The sequence below is a fragment of the Microtus oregoni genome, unplaced genomic scaffold, assembly GCF_018167655.1.
Source record: "Microtus oregoni isolate MIOR12 unplaced genomic scaffold, Mior012 000134F_ref0000037, whole genome shotgun sequence".
Taxonomy (NCBI): domain Eukaryota; kingdom Metazoa; phylum Chordata; class Mammalia; order Rodentia; family Cricetidae; genus Microtus; species Microtus oregoni.
In genome coordinates, this window is record NW_024544778.1 from 789,881 (window position 1) to 809,422 (window position 19,542).

The window sequence follows — 19,542 nt, forward strand, 5'->3', positions numbered from 1 at the left end:
CACCTAAGGGTCCCCCCCCCCTTCTCCGCACCTTCCCTGAGTTCCCAGCCAATGAGTCGGAGCGTCCTGCTTCGGCTCCCGTGGCTGGAGACCCAGAGCAGGTCCGCCCTGCGCTCTCATTGGTCTACCGAGAGCGCCTCTTCCGCGATGTCTCATGGGAGTTGTAGTTCCCATCTCCTTCCCGGAGCCCCACGCTCTTCCTGGATACTGAGGCGCGCGGGACCGCGTCCAGACCACAGCATCAGCAACCCGAGGCCACGTCGCGAGGGCGGGCTAGGGGCCGCAGGGCCAGATCAGGGTACGTGCAACGCGCCTACCTGCTCTTCTAGGCCAGTGTGCTCTGCGCTCCGGCTCTTCCTATCACCGAACCCCTTCCTCGAGCGGTTCTGACCTCCTCTCTATTCCACATTTCTAGGCCTCCCCTTATAGGGCCAGCTCAGCTCAACGCCCCTGTGTACACCCTCCTAGGGAAAGGGGCTCCCAGTCATCAGCCTAGCAAGCTTACGCGCAGCCTGTGTTTAGGGGCATGCTTGCAAGGCCCTGCCAGCGTTCGGGAACATGGAGGAGTTCCGGCGCTCCTACAGCCGCCTGTGCGAGGAGAGTGGGGCTGAGCCCCAGGAGGCTGTCCTGCAGCAACTGCACCAGCTTCCGCGGGGCCGACTGGACCTGGCTACTCAGAGCCTGACGGTGGACACCTGCAGGGCCCTGGGCAAGCTGCTGCATGACGAGTCGCTGTTGAAGGAACTTGTCCTCAGCGACTGCATGCTGAGCGAGGAAGGTGAGGCCGGTGGCCTCGGAGCAGCACCCGAAACTTCCGAGTGGGGTTCAAGCCCTTCGCCTCCAGGCTGGTCTAAGGGCCGATGTCCGGTTGTGTTTGACCTGGGTAGCTGTTAGCTGGGAAGCCAGTGCTTTCCCTGTCCCCTCCCCTTCCTCCCTCCACGCCCCTTTGTTTTCTCCTTTCTTTGTGTACTTTAGCGCTTTTTTCTAAAACCTTGGAGCAGAGGTCAATGTCACTGTGATATCACTTCACTTAACGTCTCCAGCTTTCACAGTTCCCCGTCCTGGCTCAAGAAAGGTCTCGTTTGGCAAGCTAAATGTTTCTAACATGGCCTTACAACAAATGGGGAAACCCATTCCTACTGTGAACTCAAAGCCTGGGTACCACCAGGACAGATGTCCCTCTTCTGTTTCATTCCTACTGTGAACTCAAAACCTGGGTACCACCAGGACAGGTGAACCTCTTCTGTTTCTGGGTAGCAGCCCTCTCTTCCAACTGCCTTTACGCAGGGTCCACACTGCTGTTCCAAGGGCTGTGTGCCAACACCACTGTGCAGCGTCTGGACCTAAAGGTGAGCAGGCCTGCACCCTGGGCAGTGGAAAGAGACAGACCCAGGGGCCTGGGGTCTTGACAGCCGCTAGAGACTGTCTGTAAGAGCTCCCAATAAAGCCGGGCGGTGGTGGTGCACACCTTTAATCCTAGCACTCGGGAGGCAGAGGCAGGCGGATCTCTGTGAGTTCGAGACCAGCCTGGTCTACAAGAGCTAGTTCCAGGACAGGCTCCAAAACCACAGAGAAACCCTATCTTAAAAAACCAAAAAAAAAAAAAAGAAAAGAAAAGAAAAAAAAAAAGAGCTCCCAATACCCAAGGTCTTAGGACTGCTCTCTGAGGACCCCGTGTGTTGGGCGTGTTTTAAAGGCAGAGTGTTGTTTTGAGCATGATCTACAACAGAGTTCACGCAAACTCCAAGGCACTGGGCGCTATGATGCCGCTACTGTCAGGGAAACGAGGATCTGGCAGCCCTGCCTTTGCCCAGAGCTGCCTCCTAGCTTTGTGCTCTGCCTGAGTCTGTGGGGGCACAGATGTGCCATTCAGAGCCAGGGTAGCGAGAATGACTGGCTAGGGTGTTCCTTTTCCAGGGCAACAACCTCCGAGCTGCGGGAGCCGGGGCTCTGGGAAAGCTTCTCCGACAGAACAAGTCCATTCAGAGGTAGGACCACATCCAGGCCTCGCCTGTACGTCACCGCTTCCTCTCTGCGTGGCTCAGGGTTGGCCCCAGAGGATACAGTCCTGCAACCAGCTCACTTGGTCTTCACCCATGGGTGGATAGTAAGCCGGCTAACTCTCACCTGCTACATGCCCTGGACCTCGTGGGACAAATGTTCAGTTGAGCCGAGAACCTGTGTCCATCTTTCCCGTAGTCTCACCCTAGAGTGGAACAACCTTGGCATGTGGGACGATGCCTTTGCCACCTTCTGTGGGGGCCTAGCAGCCAACAGCACCCTGCGGCAGCTGGACCTCCGGAACAACCAGATCAGTCACAAGGGGGCAGAGGAACTGGCCTTGGCCCTGAAGGGAAACACCACTCTCCAGCAGCTGGGTGAGGTCTCCTGAATTCTGCTGTACCCCCGTGAGACGCTGGGTTGTTTTAAGTCGTACCCTTTCCCTCTGTTCCTGGCTGTGTTGGCAGCCACAGGCAGTAAAGCACAAAGGGAGCATCCTGGGCTGGGCCAGGACCTCCCATCCAACCGAGTGACAACAGGTTTCCTTCCAGACCTGCGCTGGAATAACATCGGTCTCCTGGGGGGCCGGGCCCTGGTGAACTGTCTCCCCAGCAACAGAACCCTGTGGAGGCTGGACCTGGCTGGGAACAACATCCCCGGCGACGTCCTGAGAGCTGTGGGTACGGACGCTCAGGGCTGCTAGCTTCTTACAAGCTGGAGCAAGGCATGGAGCCCCAAACAGAAGCCCATCCACCACAGAAGGGTGTGGCTCAGGGATCATGACATGGAGGCCCAGGGTATGAGTAGCTGGCCTAGGTCAAGGGGAAGGCAGCTGAAGACAGACAGCTTGCTTGGTGCTTACAGCAGGCTTCTCTCGTCTGCTCACACATCTTAGCACCTATGTGGTGAGGGGGTGCCGGTTTCACAAGCAAGAAGCTAAAGCCCTGTGGCTTAAAGCCTTGCTCTGACAGCCATCAGGTGGCCTGAGCCCCACCTAGGGAGGCTTCCTTGTAGCTTACCCCAGCTTCTCCTGAGTTTGTGTCTGTGCTGTATGTAGACTGGACGTGAGTGGGGACGCCTAGGAACCCCGAGTCCTTACAGGTGATATCTTGGCCTCAGGCTCTGCAGTTTACCACGTGGTAGTGCCCACCAACGTCTGAGCTTTCAGGACTGGAGTTGTGGGTCCCAGACTTTGCTGTATTCCCTGCTGCCCGTGCCTGACCCTTCTGTCTTCTCCAACGTCTTCTTATTCCCAGCCCTGTATCTGTGTGGCCATAGTCCTTATAATTGTTTTATGTTTGATCTTCTTGTGTATGTCAAAGACAGTCTTGCTATGTAGCCCAGGCTGGCTTTGACCTCATAATCCCCCTGCCTCAGGTGCCTAAGTTTAGGGATCACTGGCATACAGTACCGAATCGGGCTTATAATACTGTCAGTCTTGCGAGAAGATAGTACCTGTCCCTTCAAGTCATACACCCCTTGACCTCCGATGGGGCAGCCAGATGCTCTAGGCAGTGCCCACCTTCCCCATTTGTACAAAAGACCTCCTGTCCCAAGGTCCTGCATCACCCAGTCCTGTCCTCAGCTGAAACGCATAACCCAGGTGCCCTGGATGGGGCTGTCTGGTTGGTTGTGGAGATGTTGTCTTCTCTAGGGTGACACAAGCAGCATAGGACTGAGTTGGTCATCGCCCCTAATGTCGAACCCAGTGGATAACGTGGCTCTTTCTGACAGAGCAAGCCATGGACCACAACCAGGACCGGCTCACTGCCTTTCGGGAAAACAAAGCCCGCACCAACATCCTTAGCAAGGAGGTTCAACACCTCCAGGAAGAGAAGTCCAAGCAGGTGAGCAGAGGGCCCTCACTAGCCCTGGGCTCTGCCCAGCCTGGCGGCACACTCTTGCCCTCTCCTTTGCTCCAGGCCTCTGAGCCAAGGCAACCCGGGGCTAAGGTGGCCTCCTGGCCCCCCTTCCTGTGTGCCGACCACAGAGCAGCGAGCAGGCAGGGAGTTCTAGCCTCCAGGCCTCCCTCGGTCAGTCAGCCCACCCTTGTTTTGAGTGAGACAGTGAACTGAGTCCTTTGCAGCCTGACTCTGTGGATGGGAGCCTGCACTTCTGTCCCTGACCGGCGTAGGTTTTGCTTCTAATGCTGTCTTGACCGACTCTGCCTCCAGTTTCTGGATCTGATGGAGACAATCGATAAGCAACGGGAAGAGATGGCCAGGAACAGCAGGTGAGTGAGCTGGGGGTACCTGCGACTCAGTGCCTGCCTTCTGACTGGAGCAGGACCTCACCTGAGCCCTGCCTGTTAAGGCTGAAAACAAGGTCATTGCTCCCATCCAAGCAAGGGGGATGGCAGTTAGTGGCAGCTGTGGGGTGCTTGGCTCCGGCCTGGTGCACTCGGGGATGCTACAGACATAACTGTGCGGAGATCAAGAGCTGCTGCCAAGGCTGGGAAAAAAGCCAGGGTGTCTCGCAAAACCACAAAAAAAAAAAAAAAAAGAAAAAAAAAGCCGGGGGCTCTGGGGTTTGGCTTTCCCAGCGTCACCACTCTGCCCTCAGGGCATCGGCAGCACGAATTGGGCAGCTTCAGGAAGCCCTCAACGAGAGACAATCCATCATCAATGCCCTCAAAGCCAAGTAAGGAGAGGAGCCCTCAGACACCTTCAAGACTTATCACCGTGCCAAGAAGGGAGAGGAGGGGACGAATGCTTCCTGGGGTTTGAGTGGGAACAGAAGACCTCTGTCAAGCAGGTAACATTCGTGACTGAGCTGCACTGGGGCCCGTCTTCCTCTTTGTAGGCTGCAGATGACAGAGGCTGCGCTGGCTCTGTCAGAGCAGAAGGCCCAGGACCTGGGGGAACTGCTGACCACAGCGGAACAGGAACGACAGAGCCTGTCGCAGAGACAGGAGAAGGAGCGGAAGCTGGAGCAGCAGGTAGGAGCTGGGCTGTGTGGACTAGTAGGCAGACAGAAGTACCTGGCAACAGCCCAACTGGAAGCATCTGTTGCCTTGCCCTTCTCACTCAGGAAGCTGCAGATCGGGAATCTAAGCTCCTCAGAGACCTGTCTGCCGCCAATGAGAAGAACCTACTGCTTAGAAGCCAGGTATGAGGGAGTGTGGGTTTGAGAGGGTGTGGCCAAAGGGGGATAGCACCAGCCACCCAAAGAGCCTAGGGTAGTGTCGTGGGGCTGGGAGACGCTTCCTCTAGTGTTGCCTACTTCCCAGGTGGATGAGCTGGAGCGGAAGGTGAAGTCTCAGCAGGAGCAGCTGTTCCTGACCAGGCAGGAGCTGACTAACACATCAGCTGAGCTGAAGATCCGTGCTATTCAGGCTGAAGGTAGGCACTAAGGGCACAGGGGGCTCCAGGGACAAAGCCCCCCCACACCGGGAAGACTTGTCACACTCTTTCCCATTGGGCCTCCAGAGCGCTTGGATGCGGAGAAGCGGAGAGCCAAACAGAATATGGAAGACTTGGAGAAGCTGCACTCGAAGGAGGTGCTGTCTTATGGATTCCCCTGGCTCCACTGTCTCTACTTAGGGCTTGCAGACTAGCCCTGTGTGCTGCAGCATTCCCAATGCTCGCCCCTAGCTGATGAACCCTGAGTTGCGGGCAACAGTGTCCATAGTTCAGGCCTCTGTGGGCTTCCTTGCTGGATGTCCTCCTCCAGAGCAGAGCCTCTGTCCTAGTTGCCCCCCAGGACATTCAAGTCAGGCCTTAGCAAAACGATACCTGCTCTTCAGGGCAGGGATCCCATGGGGTGAGGGCTAGGGGAGCCTGAGTTTGCTGGCCTCTTACCTCCCGCGGTTGGACAGGTGAATCACATGACCCGTCATCTGGAGGAGAGCGAGAGGGCCATGCAGGAGAGGATACAGAGACTAGAGGCGATGCGGCTGTCCCTCGAAGAGGTGAGGCCACATGAGCCCTGGGTCGATTGCGGGGTGACAGTCATGGTCTCAGGACCCTGGGGCACCCCTAAGTCTCAGCCTCGTTAGGTCTCACTATAGGGACCCATCCATCCCCGAAAGGTCAGAGACTAGAAATGACATTTTACCCTCTTTGGCAGTAAAAGCCCTGCTCAGTGAGCAAGGAACTGTGGTTCTGAGGCTATTTATGGAGAAGTTCTCCCAGCCTGGTTGCCCAGTGGCCTGGAAGGAGCCCTGGGTCAAGGGGGCAGCGCATTTTCAAGACGGGCTAGTGTTGTCTATCCGCCACGCAGGAGCTGAGCCGCTCGAAGGCAGCGGTGCTCACTGAGCGTGGCCAAGCCGAGGAGGAGCTCATCAAAGCCAGGAACCAAGCCCGCTTGGAGGAGGTGAGCTTCGGTCACAAGTATGTAGGGGCCAGTGGTGGCACCTTGCAAAGGAGTCTGATTAAAGTGGCCAAGGGGGCTGTGGGCCTCAGGACTAGAGCTCAAGAGATCCCAGCAGCCAGCAGGACTGTGGTGCTGCCCGTACTGCCCGGGTAAGAGGAAGGCTAGAGATGATAGTGCTGGCTTGAGATGCCCAGCAAGAGATGATACTGGATGCAGGACAAGTGTAGTGGCTGATAACTTGTGTGGCGCCATGAAGTCCTCTCTTCGGTCCTTGCAGAGGGGTGGAGGTTAGTCCCTCCACCTTTGAGCTCAGACTGGGAACCCTTCATGGGCAGCAACCATATCCCCTGCCCACAGCAACACCGCCTCGCTCATCTGGAGGAGAAGATTCGGCTCCTGGCACAGGCAAGGGACGAGGCTCAGGGCACCTGCCTTCAGCAGAAGCAGATGGTAGCTGAGTCCCAGGCACGGGCCAACCAGCTGAACCTGCAAATGGAGGGGCAGCAGCGGCGCCTGGAAGAGCTGCAACAGGTAGCGTGGACTCGGACTCGGGGAGCACAAACTCCAGGGGTTCGTCTCCGGGCTGTAGGCTCACCTTCCCCAACCCCATCCCAGGAGCTGAGCTACAAGGAGCAAGAGAAAGCGGCTGAGGTGACCAGGGTCAGAGTGGAGCTGCAGGAGCAGATGGGCCGTCTGCAGGCTGACCTGGTGGCCCAGGAGGCGCTGAGGGAGAAGGTGGCCGCCCTGGAACGGCAGCTGAAAGGTTATCACATATCCACCTGACAGCTGAGCTTGGCCCTGGGGTGGGGTGGGGGTCTCCCCTCGAGATACACCCCTTCCTTCCTGTACCCCCCAGACAGGGTTTCTCTGTGTAACCCTGGCTGTCCCCGAACTCACTCCTGTGGATCACGCTGGCCTCCAACTCAGAGATCCGCCCATCTCTGCTGGGGTTAAAGGCATGGGGACACCCTGCAAGGCACCCACCCCCTCCTTACTGAGCCTCTCGCTTGCAGCGGTCGGGAGTGAACACCGGGAGGCGCTGCTGGACAGAGAGAGTGAGAATGCCTCTCTCCGAGAAAAGCTAAGGCTCAAAGAGGCAGAGATCGCACGCATCCGGGATGAAGAGGCCCAGAGGGCAAACTTCCTGCAAAACGCTGTCCTGGCTTACGTGCAAGGGTCTCCCCTGAGAGCCCTGAGTCCCCCGAAGTGAAGGGAGGCCGGGAGGCCCGGAGCGAGTGCAAAAATGCTGCATCCCATTCTCAAAGGCAGGCCTGGGGTTCAGAAGCCTTAGCTGCAGTGTCAGGGTGGGGTTCTGCCATCACTGGTGCTCATGGGCACACTTGCCCATCCAAGGGAGTTCACCCGCAGCTCACCGCTAGCATAGGCGAGACGAAGTGCGCAGGAACGCTCTCAGACGACCCAGTCCCAGAATCACAAGACAGAAGCCCCCACGGCAGGGTGGAAATACAGGACTTTTGTACTTGGTAACACTTTCGCGTCCAGTTCCTTTCTCCTGCACCCGCTGCCCCAGCCGCGTGAATGAATCTTCCCGGGTTGGTACTCGGTTGCCCCAATTGCTACCAGGCAACTAGGAAGGCCACCTCTGCACTGGGTCTGTAGACACGAGGGTTTCTCAGCTGCAGGGTGGGCTGGTGTCCCTGGGAAGCATTGGGCTTGGCCACCCTGCACATCCATTTCGGTGGCATCACCAACCTGAGCCGCGTTGTATCACATCCTCGTTCCTGGGTGTGGACCCTCAGTCTAAGCCTTCGGGGTTCAAGGACTGGCTAGGGCTCCGCCCCCACCGCCGCTCGCCCCTTGCCCCGCCCCGCCTGCGCACACTCGGCTGTCTTCGCACCCGACACTCGGCGGCGCTCGGCTGTCTCCGGCCGCTCGCTCGGCGTTCGGGTCCGCGGCCGCTGCGGCGCCGGGCATTTCTCCGCAGCTCGGCTCGCGGCCGCGCCCGCCGCCGCCCGGCCCCGCGCCCATGCAGGCCATCAAGTGTGTGGTGGTCGGCGATGGGTGAGTGCGCTGTCCCGAGCCTCAGGGGCGGAGGGGCTGGTAGGCGGCTACGGGGTGAGGTGAGGCGGGGCGGGGCAGACAGACGCGGGGTCCTGGCTAGGCGGTTCCGCCGCGCCCCCACCATAGCTTGACCGCGTGCGTCCAGGAGCCGATGGGGTGGGGTCAAGCGCCTGCTGTCCACCTTCCTCTTAGCCCGGGCACACCTGATGCTACCGGGCCTCCACCCCGGTGCTCACAGTGGGTGGGGCCGGGCCTCACCTGCGCTGATTCCTGGGTGGCTCCACCCTCGCGCCAGCCACCCAAGGTGCTGGGAGCTCTGACGCCCCTGTGCGTTGCGGCGCGCCTTATGCAGGATTGTGAGCCCTTGCAGCCGCGCCCACTGCTGTGCTCCGTGGGAGGTTAGCCTGCCCTGGTCGGTTTCTATCAGCCCCAGGTGGCTGCAGACCTGCCTGGCTACGACCTACTCACCCCACCCCAGTCACCCAAACTAACCTCCTTCCCTGCGGGAGCTGGCTGCCCTTGCGGGGAGGAAAGGGGCGGAGGCTCGGCCCTGGAGCCACGTGGGCTGAACCTTTTTCCACAGTGCCGTGGGGAAGACTTGCTTGCTGATCAGCTACACGACCAACGCCTTCCCGGGAGAGTATATCCCCACAGTGTGAGTGCACCGCGGTGGGAGGTAGCTGGAGCTGGCCACTAGAGGCCAGTCGCACATGTACGGGACCTCCTCTAGGCTCCAGGTCTTGTTCAGGTCACCGTAGTTTTGGGTTTCCATGGTGAGGCTGAGGCGCTGGCCAGAGTTTGGGTTGTGTGGGCTTCAGAACTCGAGCCTGCTGGCTGGGCGCCAGTAGCCCAGCATCCCTGCCCAGGCTAGCCTTTCCTTTTTGCAGTTTCGACAACTACTCAGCCAACGTGATGGTGGATGGGAAGCCGGTCAACCTGGGTCTGTGGGACACCGCTGGCCAGGAAGACTACGATAGGCTTCGGCCCCTCTCCTACCCTCAAACCGTAGGTGGCAAGAGGGCTGAGCTGGGTGGGTCCTGGATGGGGAGGAGACACATACTGCTTGGACACCCTTTGGTCAGTTCTGTCTGTCCCTCCCTCTGAAGGATGTCTTTCTGATCTGCTTCTCCCTGGTGAGCCCGGCCTCCTTTGAGAACGTTCGTGCCAAGGTAGGGTGGGCCAAGGGGTCCTAGCAGAAGGCACACCCCTGCTGAGAAAGGGTCTCTGCCGGTGATCTTTTCTGCTGAGGGAGACACTGAAGGTGTCAGGGTGGACAGCTCACAACTGGCGATGGGTGCTAACTGAAAAGCTGTGGGCAGTCTCCTGCCTCCCTGGATGGGTATCTTTGTTTGCTGCCAAACCCAAGAAACTCCCAGTCGCCTTGTGATACAGGAAGAACCCCATGCATCAGGGGATAAAAGCCCCAGGAGCTGGGGCCCACTTGGGGCAGAGTAGGGGCATAAGGGTCTCTGAAGCCTGTGACAGGGTCAGAACCTCTGTTCCCACAGTGGTACCCAGAGGTGCGGCACCACTGCCCCCACACACCCATCCTTCTGGTGGGTACCAAGCTGGACCTGCGTGATGACAAGGACACCATTGAACGGCTGCGGGACAAGAAGCTGGCGCCCATCACCTACCCACAAGGCCTGGCCATGGCCCGAGAGATCGGTGAGTAAGTGTGGGGGGCACAGATTGGGGGTCTGCTTGGAGGTGGCCCTGCCTGTGCCGCTCCCCCATCTACACTACCCCCTCTGCTGGCCCCTTTCTTGCTATCTGTCCTCCTCCCAATGTTTCTAGGTTCTGTCAAATACCTGGAGTGCTCAGCCCTGACCCAGAGAGGTCTGAAGACAGTGTTTGATGAGGCTATCCGGGCAGTACTCTGCCCGCCTCCCGTGAAAAAGACAGGCAAGAAGTGCACTGTCTTCTAGAACCCTGTCTGGCCGGCCTGGCTGAGTAACCCTCGGGTTGAGCTGTCTGGTGTCCCTAAGTCTGCTGTGGGAAGTGGTGTGGGTGGGGAGGGGGAGCATGGGGACAAGGCTGGGGTAATGGGGTCCTGTCCCCTGTGCCTCCTTTTTCTGGGATATAGCACCAGTCTTCCCTGGTTCCTTTGGGAGGCCAGGAGGGAGCAGGGTCTCCCTCAGGGCTGCAGGGGTGGGTCCAGAGGAGCCCCAGGATGGGCTTCCCTGGAGGGGAGGGTGGGGGTGGGTTTTGTTCATCATGTCCCAGGAAAGGGTGGCCTTCTTATTTTATACAATAAACATTCACCACCTGCTCCGTCTCACCGTCTGCTGTGCCTTCCACCGCGGTACCTGCCCTAGCCTTTCCCTGAGGGCAGAGGAGTCCAACATTCCTAGGGGCACTACATTTCCAAAGGAAGCTCTGGGGTTTACACACCCTCGGTGAGGGGAAGGACACCACACAGGTCAACGCAGGGGTGGACACACTTAGCCGTGTACAGATGTCCTCTGTGCAAACCTGGGCCTGGTGGGACCCTAGGGGATACGCTTCAGCATCTCTCTCAGAGCTGAGGGAAACCGTCTATGAAAAGGATGGAGTCTGGCCTCTGTGAGTCTAGCGGGCCCGTCTCTGACCGGTATGAGATGCTCACAGGTTGCTGAATTGGAGGGAGGGCAGCCCATGAGACCCAAGAGTTGTGGTCCGGAACTCGGACTTTATCCCAGAAGCTGAAGACATTTCCCTGGAGCAGACTTGAGACCGGAGGATGCCCTGCAGGGATGTGCTCTCCTCGCAGGGAGGCATGCAATCCATTCATGCTGACTCAGAGGGTTGGTTGTTCCTTTTTTTTTCTTCAGGAAGTTTGCCAGCCAGTTGTTAAACAGCTCTTATTAATAATTAAATCACATAAACTTACAATTAGCTGTGCTGAGAACAAAGTTAGCAAATTCCTCATTTCCTAATTGCTTAATACATGTTGCCACCCTTTGGGCCTCATGTTATTGTATGTAATGGGTGCTACTGTGGACCTCTTCGCCTCCACGTCCCCCCAAATGATATCAAGTGGACAGCTGTAATTCAAGTTCCACACCGTGGAATGTGGCAAACCTCATGGACTAGGGCTTGGTTTATCAGTGGCCCGGGAAGGAAGACACTACAAATTAAATAAACCAGGACCCTCTCATTATGTTGTAAATAACATAAAAAGTCATAGGAATGTTCAAGTTTTAGAAAACAACAAAAAGTCGTTCAGCTCATTGGCTATATGTCTGCCCCCTCTCTTTTGGTGGGTGTACCACTCACTGGCTGGAAATTAAGGTCTGTTGGCATTCCCGTCAGAACCATACAGAGCTGTTTGTTTGGTTTGTTCGGTTCTTACCAACAATCCACAGCTCCACTCCAGAAACCTCTGGACAGGCTATCTTGAGGCAAACTGACCAAACTCTTGAGGATCCAGCCTCTTGAAGGTCCTACCTTCCACTCCCTGCTAGGGAGCTGGCCAGGCCTGAAAGTGTGCAGGAACCAGGCTATACCTGCTTTGGATCACAGACGGCATGAAGATCTCTGCCTACCTGAGCACACAGGCTGGACAGAGACGTTTATTGGTGGGACGGAGGGCACAGTGTTCTGAGCATAGGGCTGAGCGGAGTAATGGTGAGGGGGGCTCAGGTGGCCAGGAAGCCGCCGTCCACCGGCAAAGCGCAACCCGTGGTCATGCCACTTCGGTTGCTCAGCAGGAAGAGGATGGTGTCCACCACGTCCTCCACTTCTGTAGGCAGGATGAGGTCAAGAGCAAAGATGGAGGAAAGGTTGCCTCATCCTGCAGCCCCAGCCGATCCCCAGGCCCAGGCAAGCCCTAGGCCTGCTGGTACAGTTCCAGTCTGGACTCCAGCCTCGCTTACCAGCGAACTTGCCAAGTGGGATGCGATCCAGCATAACTTTGGCCTTGTGGGGGTCACTCCAGTTGGTCCGGCCCATGGGTGTCATCACTACCGTGGGATTGACTGCGTTCACACGGATCTGCGAAGAGGCCAGCGAGTTATAAACAATGTGTGAAGGTACCCTGGGCTTAAGGACCGACTGGAGGAGTTGCCCGGGGCCAGCGCACCTTGTGGGGTCCAAGCTCCAGGGCCATCATCTTGGTGAGCATGTCCAGGGCACCCTTGGTGGAACCTGTGTGGGAGGGTAGCTGTAGAGGCCAAGAGCTGGCCCGGGAGTGGGGGGTGTGGAATCCAACACAGCTGGAGTTACTCACAGTAGACACTATGGTTGGTCAGCGCCCGCTGGGAGGCCTGGCTGGAGACGTTCACGATGGCTCCTGGGACTCCCTGAGCTATCATGCCCTTGGCCACAATCTGAAATTTTGAGGGTTATAAAACAGAACTAATGCCGGGCGGTGGTGGTGCACGCCTTTAATCCCAGCACTCGGGAGGCAGAGACAGGTGGATCTCTGTGAGTTCGAGGCCAGCCTGGTCTACAAGAGCTAGTTCCAGGACAGGAATCAAAAGCTATGGAGAAACCCTGCTTCGAAAAATCCAAAAACAAAACAAAACAAAACAAAAAAAAAAACAACAACAAAAAACAAAAACCCAGAACTAACCTTCTACTTCAGAGTTCCCATTCCAGCCAGGTAGGGCAGCTCACCTGAGACACCTGGATGACAGCCCGAAGGTTCACGTTGAAGGACCTAGGAGTGAGTGGACAGCCTGGTCAGGGGCAGGACTCCTGCTGCTGCATGGGATGGTCCCTACAACCCTGTTAGCTTACGTGTCACAGGCCTCCTTAGTGATCTCCAGGAAGGGTTGCAGCAAAGCCACCCCGGCGTTGTTCACCAGCAGGTCCACCGGTCCCACATTGCTTAGGGCCCGTTCTGTGGCCTCCCAGTCTGCCAGGTCTACACACACAGGCTCCACGCCAGGACACTGTGTGTATTGGGGCAAAGCAAAGCTGTTAGCAACTGTGTCCCAAGAAGGTGGTGCTGCTGGCCTTTTCTTCCCGGGGAAAGGTAGCTAGCTACTCTGGGAGAGCTGGGCCTGGAAAGGTCAGGGGTTCCAGCCTCAGCAGCAAATTCGGAGGCGGAACCTAGAGCTGAGAGACACAGCCACGCCTCCGGGCATGCATTTCATTTCCTCTCCGCCCAGCATTCTTGGACCTAGGACTGCTCTCTCGGCGGACATTGCATTTTCTTCCAAACTCAGGGAGCCAGGATATCTAGATGGACTCCCGACCGTTTGCGCAGGTCTCGGATCTAAGAGTGCAGAGGGCTCCCACCACAACACCCAGCGCCAGGCGCAGGGAGCAAGACGGGCCTGCAGCGAAACACGCTGTGTGGGTGAAGGGCGTCAAGGGGCGCGGCGTCTCACTCGGAGACCGTCTCCTCGCCTCTGGACACAGTGCCTACCTCGCTAACCAGGCTGTCAAGGTCCGCTCGTGTCCGGCTCACGGCCACAACATGTGCACCAGCCGCCTGCAACGCCAGCACAGTGCTGCGCCCGATGCCTGAGGCGAGCGAGGATTAGTGCGGGCACCCCCTTTTCAAACCAGCCGGACCCCACCAGCACCTCTTTCCCGCCTCCTCACCTTTGCCCGCGCCGGTGACCAGCGCCCGCCGACCTGCAAGTCCCAGGTCCATGGTGGCCCAGTCAGATCGAGCTGGAGAAAGATGAACTTGGAGTTCCGGAATCGAGGGCGGGGCGAGGAGAGCCAATCGCGTGGGCTGCGCCCTGAAAAGGGCGAGGATATTAAAATAATAGCTCCCTCTGTCGTGCTGATTGGCTGAACTGCAGTGGGCGTGACCGAGGCGGGGCTGTGTGAACCACGGGACACAGCTTCTCAAACTGCCCCTGACAGATCCAACTACAGAGCCTGGAATCCGCTTAGCCTTAGCGAACTCTGGTCAGCATGGTTTTCACTGCCAAGAAAATTTCCATGAGAAACAGATATACTAGTTTCCCCAAGCGTTTCACGGATTTTCGTGAACCTGAGAGGCACGTCCAAAAACGTTTTATGTGCTCTTTCCCCAGGCCTGGGAGTGAGTCGCACTTGGGAGGCCAGCCTGGTCTACAAGAGCTAGTTCTAGGACAGGCTCCAAAGCTACAGAGAAACCCTGTCTTGGGGGAAAAATAAATAAATAAATATTTTTTAAAAAGTGGGCGGGAAAGGAAGAGATAGGATTGGTTTGCACATGAAAACTGGCCAGACAAGCATTGCTTTCCAAGTCAGTAACAGATAAATGAATGTCCAGGTGTGCACTGTGTCTCCCTATGAAAATATTCTGTTGTTAGGGTCATGGTGAGGAAGACTAGAGCTCTGAGGACCTACTCTGGCCAGTAGTAGGGATCTGGTGAGGGCCGTGAGCCCAAAGAGGGGCGTGTGTGGCCTGACCTGCGGAGCTCAGTGGCTAAGATCACTGGATGCTCTTGCAAAGACCTCCAGTGTGATGCCCAGCACCCGCATGGCCGCTCACAATCTTCTGTTTCAGAGGAACCCATGCCGTCGTCTGGCCTCTGTGAGCATGCCCATGGTGCACAGACGTTCATGCAGGCCAAACCCATACACATAAAATAATAGTATTCTTTTTTAAGAAAAGAAAAACATCCGGAGGGAGGCCAGAGAGCCAGGTAGCCCCTCCCCCATCTTTACCTGCTCACCACCACTGTAAGGCCATTCTGTGAACTCTGCCCTTTACCTGCTGGGAACCAAGAGAGAGACAGCACCCAGCCTGCCCAACCCCAAGACCCAGCTGCCCAGAGCTCATTAGTGGCTTCAGTATTCCAGGACATGCACAAATCTCATTAACTGTTCTGTGGTCCAGGGAGCTGCTCAGGCCTTGTTCTGGAGAGAGGTACTCTCAGAACCCGTGTCCTGCGCTTTTTAGGTCTTCCTTGATCCCATCCCCCTTTGCTCTGCCCCTTGCTCTGAGTTGGACTCTGTGTCAGTTCAAACGGTTGGCCACTTCAAGCCCGACAACCTACCAGATGCCAAAGCAAGCGAGCACAGAGAATTTTTTTTTTTTTTTGGTTTTTTTCGAGACAGGGTTTCTCTGTGGCTTTGGAGCCTGTCCTGGAACTAGCTCTGTAGACCAGGCTGGCCTCGAACTCACAGAGATCCACCTGCCTCTGCCTTCCGAGTGCTGGGATTAAAGGCGTGCGCCACCACCGCCCGGCGAGCACAGAGAATTTGTCAGGGCCTCTGAAGCTACTCCGACGAGCCCTGGGTTGCAGGACTCTAGTGCCTGCTTGTTCTGGCCAGGGTGATAAACCAGCTAGCTAACTGTGTGAGAGCTTCTGTTTGGACAGCCTTGCTACCATGTTCTTGTGTATGGACCAGGCCAGGGAAGTGGGTTCCAGTGAAGATGGAAAGATTCCAATCCCTTCCAACGGCTCCTCTCCTTCTGCAGAGTCCACAGGTTTAGGAGTGACTTGGTTTAGGACATCTCCCCTTCCCTGCTTTCCCCTCTCTTCCCCTGATTGCTGGGTTGGGGTCAGAACACCATGAGTCACCAGACCCAGTAATGGAAAGGTGAGGGTGCCAAGGGAAGGGGCACAACAACACAGATGCCTTCTTCTCAGAATAGCCACCCCTTGGGCACACTGGTCATAGAGCACAATAGATTTTGGAAGATAGTAGGCTTTGAGGCGAAACGGCTGTGTCAGGACCTGATTGGGCACCCAGCCTTGCAGCAGAATCCTGTGCAATGATTTGGGAACACAGCGGCCCATTTATTTAGGAAAAGGAGACCAGTAAAGTGGACAAGAATATCAAGGATCCCAAAGTCCAGAGTGTGGACAATAAGACGGGGAGCTGGGAGCTGCGTCAAGGACCGGGTCATGGGATAAGTAGAAGCTTTGGCTGGAGGGTGGGCCAGGGAGGCCACTCTGAGGCGCACCACATCTGGGCAGTCTAGGAGGCCAGGTACCCAGCGTCCACCAGGATGCCAGAGCCACTGGTCGAGGCGCTGCTGTCGCTGAGCAGGAAGAGGATGCTGTTGACGACATCCTCCACCTCTGCAGGAGAACAGAGCAGTCAGGGCTTCTGCTTGCTCACCTGCCTGCTGGGAGCCAGCCCTGGTTCCCTCACCCACGCCCCCAGCTGACCTGCGAACTTCCTCAGCGGGTGGCGCTCCTTGAGCTTCTTGGAAAAGTCAGGGTTTGCAGAGACTTTCTTGCCCATATCAGTCAACACCACAGTGGGGTTTACGGAGTTTACCCGGATCTGGGGCCAGAAGCCACAGTTGGTGGCACAGCCAATGAGCTAGCCCTACCCACACTCTCAGGACTTGCCCCAGCACAAGCCTGATGAGATTGTTTCACTCTATGCAGCTGAGCACTGACCCTGCTGCTCAGAGCGGTGTGCAGGCTGCGAGCCCCAACCCATCCTCACCCTCAACCCCCAGCCCTGCCCCAGGTGCCCATCATCTGACTACACCCAGGCTCCTGTGCCCACCTTGTGTGGCCCCAGCTCCATGGCCATGGCTTTGGTCAGCATGGTCATTGCTCCCTTGGTGGAACCTGTGAATGTGTGGGTGCTGAGAACCCCTTAATCATTCAGCCTCCTCCTGAGAGACCCACCCAGAACCTCCTCCTCCTCCTCCTACCACAACGAATGGTGCACTCACTATAGGTGGCCAGGCCAGGGAAGGTGACATAGGCCACCATGCTGGAGACGTTGACAATGGACCCTGGCACTCCACGGTTAATCATGTCCCTGGCTACAATCTGGAAGAAAAGGTTGGGGGTAGCTCACCCTGCCTTGCCCTGCCCCAGCCTCCCCAGATGCTCATCCCCGGGTCACAGAACTCCTACCATCTCACCTGGGACACCTGCAACACGGAGCGCACATTCACCTTGAAGGACCTGGCAGGAGAGGAACAATGTCTTCCCGCACCACCCGACTTCCACAACCCTCCCCAGCCTGCCCATGCTCCCCGAGTGCCCACCTGTCAAAGACCTCCTTGGTAACCTCCAGGAAAGGCTGCATCAGAGCCACGGCTGCATTGTTCACCAGCAGGTCCACGGGGCCAATACTGCCCAGCGCCTTCTCCGTGGCCTCCCAGTCACCCAGGTCCACACACACGGGCTCTATGCCCGGACACTGTGGAAGGCATAGTTGGTGACTGAGGCATTGTCCCTGTCAGCTTCTGATGTATCCCTGAGGGTGGGGAGCAGGCCCAGGCCAGGCAGGGCTGTATGCTCACCTCTTTGGCGAGGCTGACCAGGTCTGCATGGGTGCGTGTCACGGCCACCACTTTGGCTCCCGAGGCGTGCAGGGCCTTCACGGTGTCCCGTCCAATCCCTGGAAAGAGGGATTATGGTGGGATGAAGGCCCGTTAGGCCTGGTCACGGCCAGGGTCAGGTGAAAGTAAAGACCCCAGAGGCCAGCTGGTTCCTGATAAAGTCTGGCGGAGGCTGCGTCTGGTGCATATCTGCCCAGTCTGGATCTAGGATCCTGCAGCCATCACGGGTATTGTCACTCTGTCTCGGTGGGTCTCCAGCCAGGTGACATAAACGGGTCAGTGAGATTCTGGAGGGCTGAGCTGCGACAAGATCACCTTGGGCCCCTATTCTGCGTTGAGGCGGCCCCCTTACCCTTCCCAACCCGCTCCCACTCACCTTTCCCTGCCCCTGTCACCAGGGCCCTCAAACCACTGAAATTGAGCTGCATGCTGCTGACACCCATGTCCTGCAGCAAGAGATGGGCTCCCTTATTTAAGGCTGGGCTGGCAGGCGGGGCAGAGGTGGAGCTAGGAGTCGCTGGCCTAGCCAGAGTGGCATGACTCATTCCTCCCCAGGTAGGATGCCTCACTCCAAATACGCCAGCTGGCTTGCTTGGTAGGGCTTGGAGAGGAAATGAGAAACTTCACACACACACACACACACACACACACACACACGCCCATGAGAGGCACTCACAGAGCCGTGTAACAGAAACGTTGGAGGCCTGGGCATGACTTTGCGTTTCCTTTGGTCTGACTTCGTCTTGACCCTCGTGGCACGCTAGGCAAACTGTTTAACGCTGGGCTGCATTCCTGCTCTAGGAGGAGAGAGATTTCGGTTTCCTAATTTGCTTTCTTTGGACAGAGGCATTGGCTGGCCACAGTTTTAAGGGAAGAGGAGCTGGACTTCCAGTCGGTTGTGGGTGCTTCAGCCTGACTGAAGGACCGGGACAGCTGTCCCCGTGGACATGACATGGTAGGGCCGGGACATCTGTCCCCGTGGACATAGCATGGTAGGGCCGGGACAGCTGTCCCCGTGGACATGACATGGTAGGACCAGGACATCTGTCCCCGTGGACATAGCATGGTAGGACCGGGACAGCTGTCCCCGTGGACATAGCATGGTAGGACCAGGACATCTGTCCCCGTGGACATAGCATGGTAGGACCGGGACAGCTGTCCCCGTGGACATGACATGGTAGGACCAGGACATCTGTCCCCGTGGACATAGCATGGTAGGACCGGGACAGCTGTCCCCGTGGACATGACATGGTAGGGCCGGGACATCTGTCCCCGTGGACATAGCATGGTAGGACCGGGACAGCTGTCCCCGTGGACATGACATGGTAAGACCGGGACTGCTGTCCCCGTGGACATGGCATGGTAGGGCCTAGCCACTCAACACTGTCAGCGCTCAGGAGATAATGCAGCATCCTGGATTGACTCTGGGTTGCCGGGGTGGGGGCAGGCGTCTGAGGAACAAGGATAACAATCTGATTCCTGGGCTAGGGCAGGTGGCAAGATCCTGAAGTCTGTCGCCTTTACTTGTTTCTCTCCCAGGTGACCTCCACATACCCCCAGAGACTCTGCCTATGGTGATTACACTGGAGCCCCCTCTGCCCTCTGAGGTGGGACTCCCCTTCTTTTCTCAGAGCAGTTGGGTGAACCCTTGGGGGAATTCTTGAGAAACCATCAGAGGATTGAATGTCCATCCTAACCAGGGGTGATCACCTTTAATCCCAGCACTCAGGAGGCAGAGGCAGTTAGATATATCTTAGGTTGAGGCCAGAGAGAGAGAGAGTTCCAGGTCAGCCACGGCTACACAGAGAAACCTTATCTCAAAAAACAAAAACAAACAAATGAAAATGCCCATCATAATTCTCCGTGTGGGAAGCTGTCTAAGGCCAGGCCAAGTCCTACCTGATCTTGAATAATAGGGTTCATAGAAGGAACATTTCATTCCAGAAGAGCCATGGCAGGGTGTAAGCCAGCTGTGCCAAGCAGGTCGGGTATACAGACCATCGAAGAGACAGCCC

General features: G+C 57.1%; 4 protein-coding genes across 6 annotated transcripts; 2 read left to right on the top strand and 2 right to left on the bottom strand.

Moving 5' to 3' along the window:
- Positions 1–161: 161 nt before the first annotated feature.
- LOC121444585 (leucine-rich repeat-containing protein 45) lies at positions 162–7,794 on the top strand. The gene is made up of 18 exons (XM_041646417.1): positions 162–298; positions 416–778; positions 1,288–1,349; positions 1,918–1,988; positions 2,200–2,378; positions 2,553–2,681; positions 3,736–3,848; positions 4,176–4,234; positions 4,564–4,641; positions 4,804–4,939; positions 5,032–5,109; positions 5,231–5,342; positions 5,430–5,500; positions 5,819–5,911; positions 6,223–6,315; positions 6,673–6,846; positions 6,931–7,078; positions 7,329–7,794. Exons 2-18 carry the CDS (start codon positions 559–561, stop codon positions 7,523–7,525), a joined length of 2,013 nt encoding a protein of 670 aa, XP_041502351.1. The 5' UTR covers positions 162–298; positions 416–558; the 3' UTR covers positions 7,526–7,794.
- Positions 7,795–8,177: 383 nt separating this feature from the next.
- On the top strand, positions 8,178–10,435 carry LOC121444624 (ras-related C3 botulinum toxin substrate 3). 2 transcript variants are annotated; one of them, XM_041646510.1, is made up of 6 exons: positions 8,178–8,337; positions 8,921–8,992; positions 9,225–9,342; positions 9,444–9,506; positions 9,846–10,009; positions 10,135–10,435. In XM_041646510.1, exons 1-6 carry the CDS (start codon positions 8,303–8,305, stop codon positions 10,193–10,195), a joined length of 513 nt encoding a protein of 170 aa, XP_041502444.1. In that variant the 5' UTR covers positions 8,178–8,302; the 3' UTR covers positions 10,196–10,435. The 2 variants fall into 2 exon arrangements, with proteins under 2 accessions (XP_041502444.1, XP_041502443.1); XM_041646509.1 differs by having other exon boundaries at positions 8,182–8,337; positions 9,846–10,005; positions 10,135–10,410.
- Positions 10,436–11,840: 1,405 nt separating this feature from the next.
- On the bottom strand, positions 11,841–14,017 carry LOC121444643 (L-xylulose reductase). The gene is made up of 8 exons (XM_041646538.1): positions 13,873–14,017; positions 13,694–13,791; positions 13,060–13,214; positions 12,937–12,979; positions 12,548–12,647; positions 12,401–12,465; positions 12,195–12,312; positions 11,841–12,061 (listed from the first exon to the last, which is right to left on the bottom strand). Exons 1-8 carry the CDS (start codon positions 13,922–13,924, stop codon positions 11,958–11,960), a joined length of 735 nt encoding a protein of 244 aa, XP_041502472.1. The 5' UTR covers positions 13,925–14,017; the 3' UTR covers positions 11,841–11,957.
- A 2,098-nt stretch (positions 14,018–16,115) lies between these two features.
- On the bottom strand, positions 16,116–18,003 carry LOC121444651 (carbonyl reductase [NADPH] 2). 2 transcript variants are annotated; one of them, XM_041646551.1, is made up of 8 exons: positions 17,904–18,003; positions 17,489–17,586; positions 17,231–17,385; positions 17,105–17,147; positions 16,910–17,009; positions 16,738–16,802; positions 16,389–16,506; positions 16,116–16,298 (listed from the first exon to the last, which is right to left on the bottom strand). In XM_041646551.1, exons 1-8 carry the CDS (start codon positions 17,968–17,970, stop codon positions 16,195–16,197), a joined length of 750 nt encoding a protein of 249 aa, XP_041502485.1. In that variant the 5' UTR covers positions 17,971–18,003; the 3' UTR covers positions 16,116–16,194. The 2 variants fall into 2 exon arrangements, with proteins under 2 accessions (XP_041502485.1, XP_041502484.1); XM_041646550.1 differs by having other exon boundaries at positions 16,889–17,009.
- Positions 18,004–19,542: the final 1,539 nt, after the last annotated feature.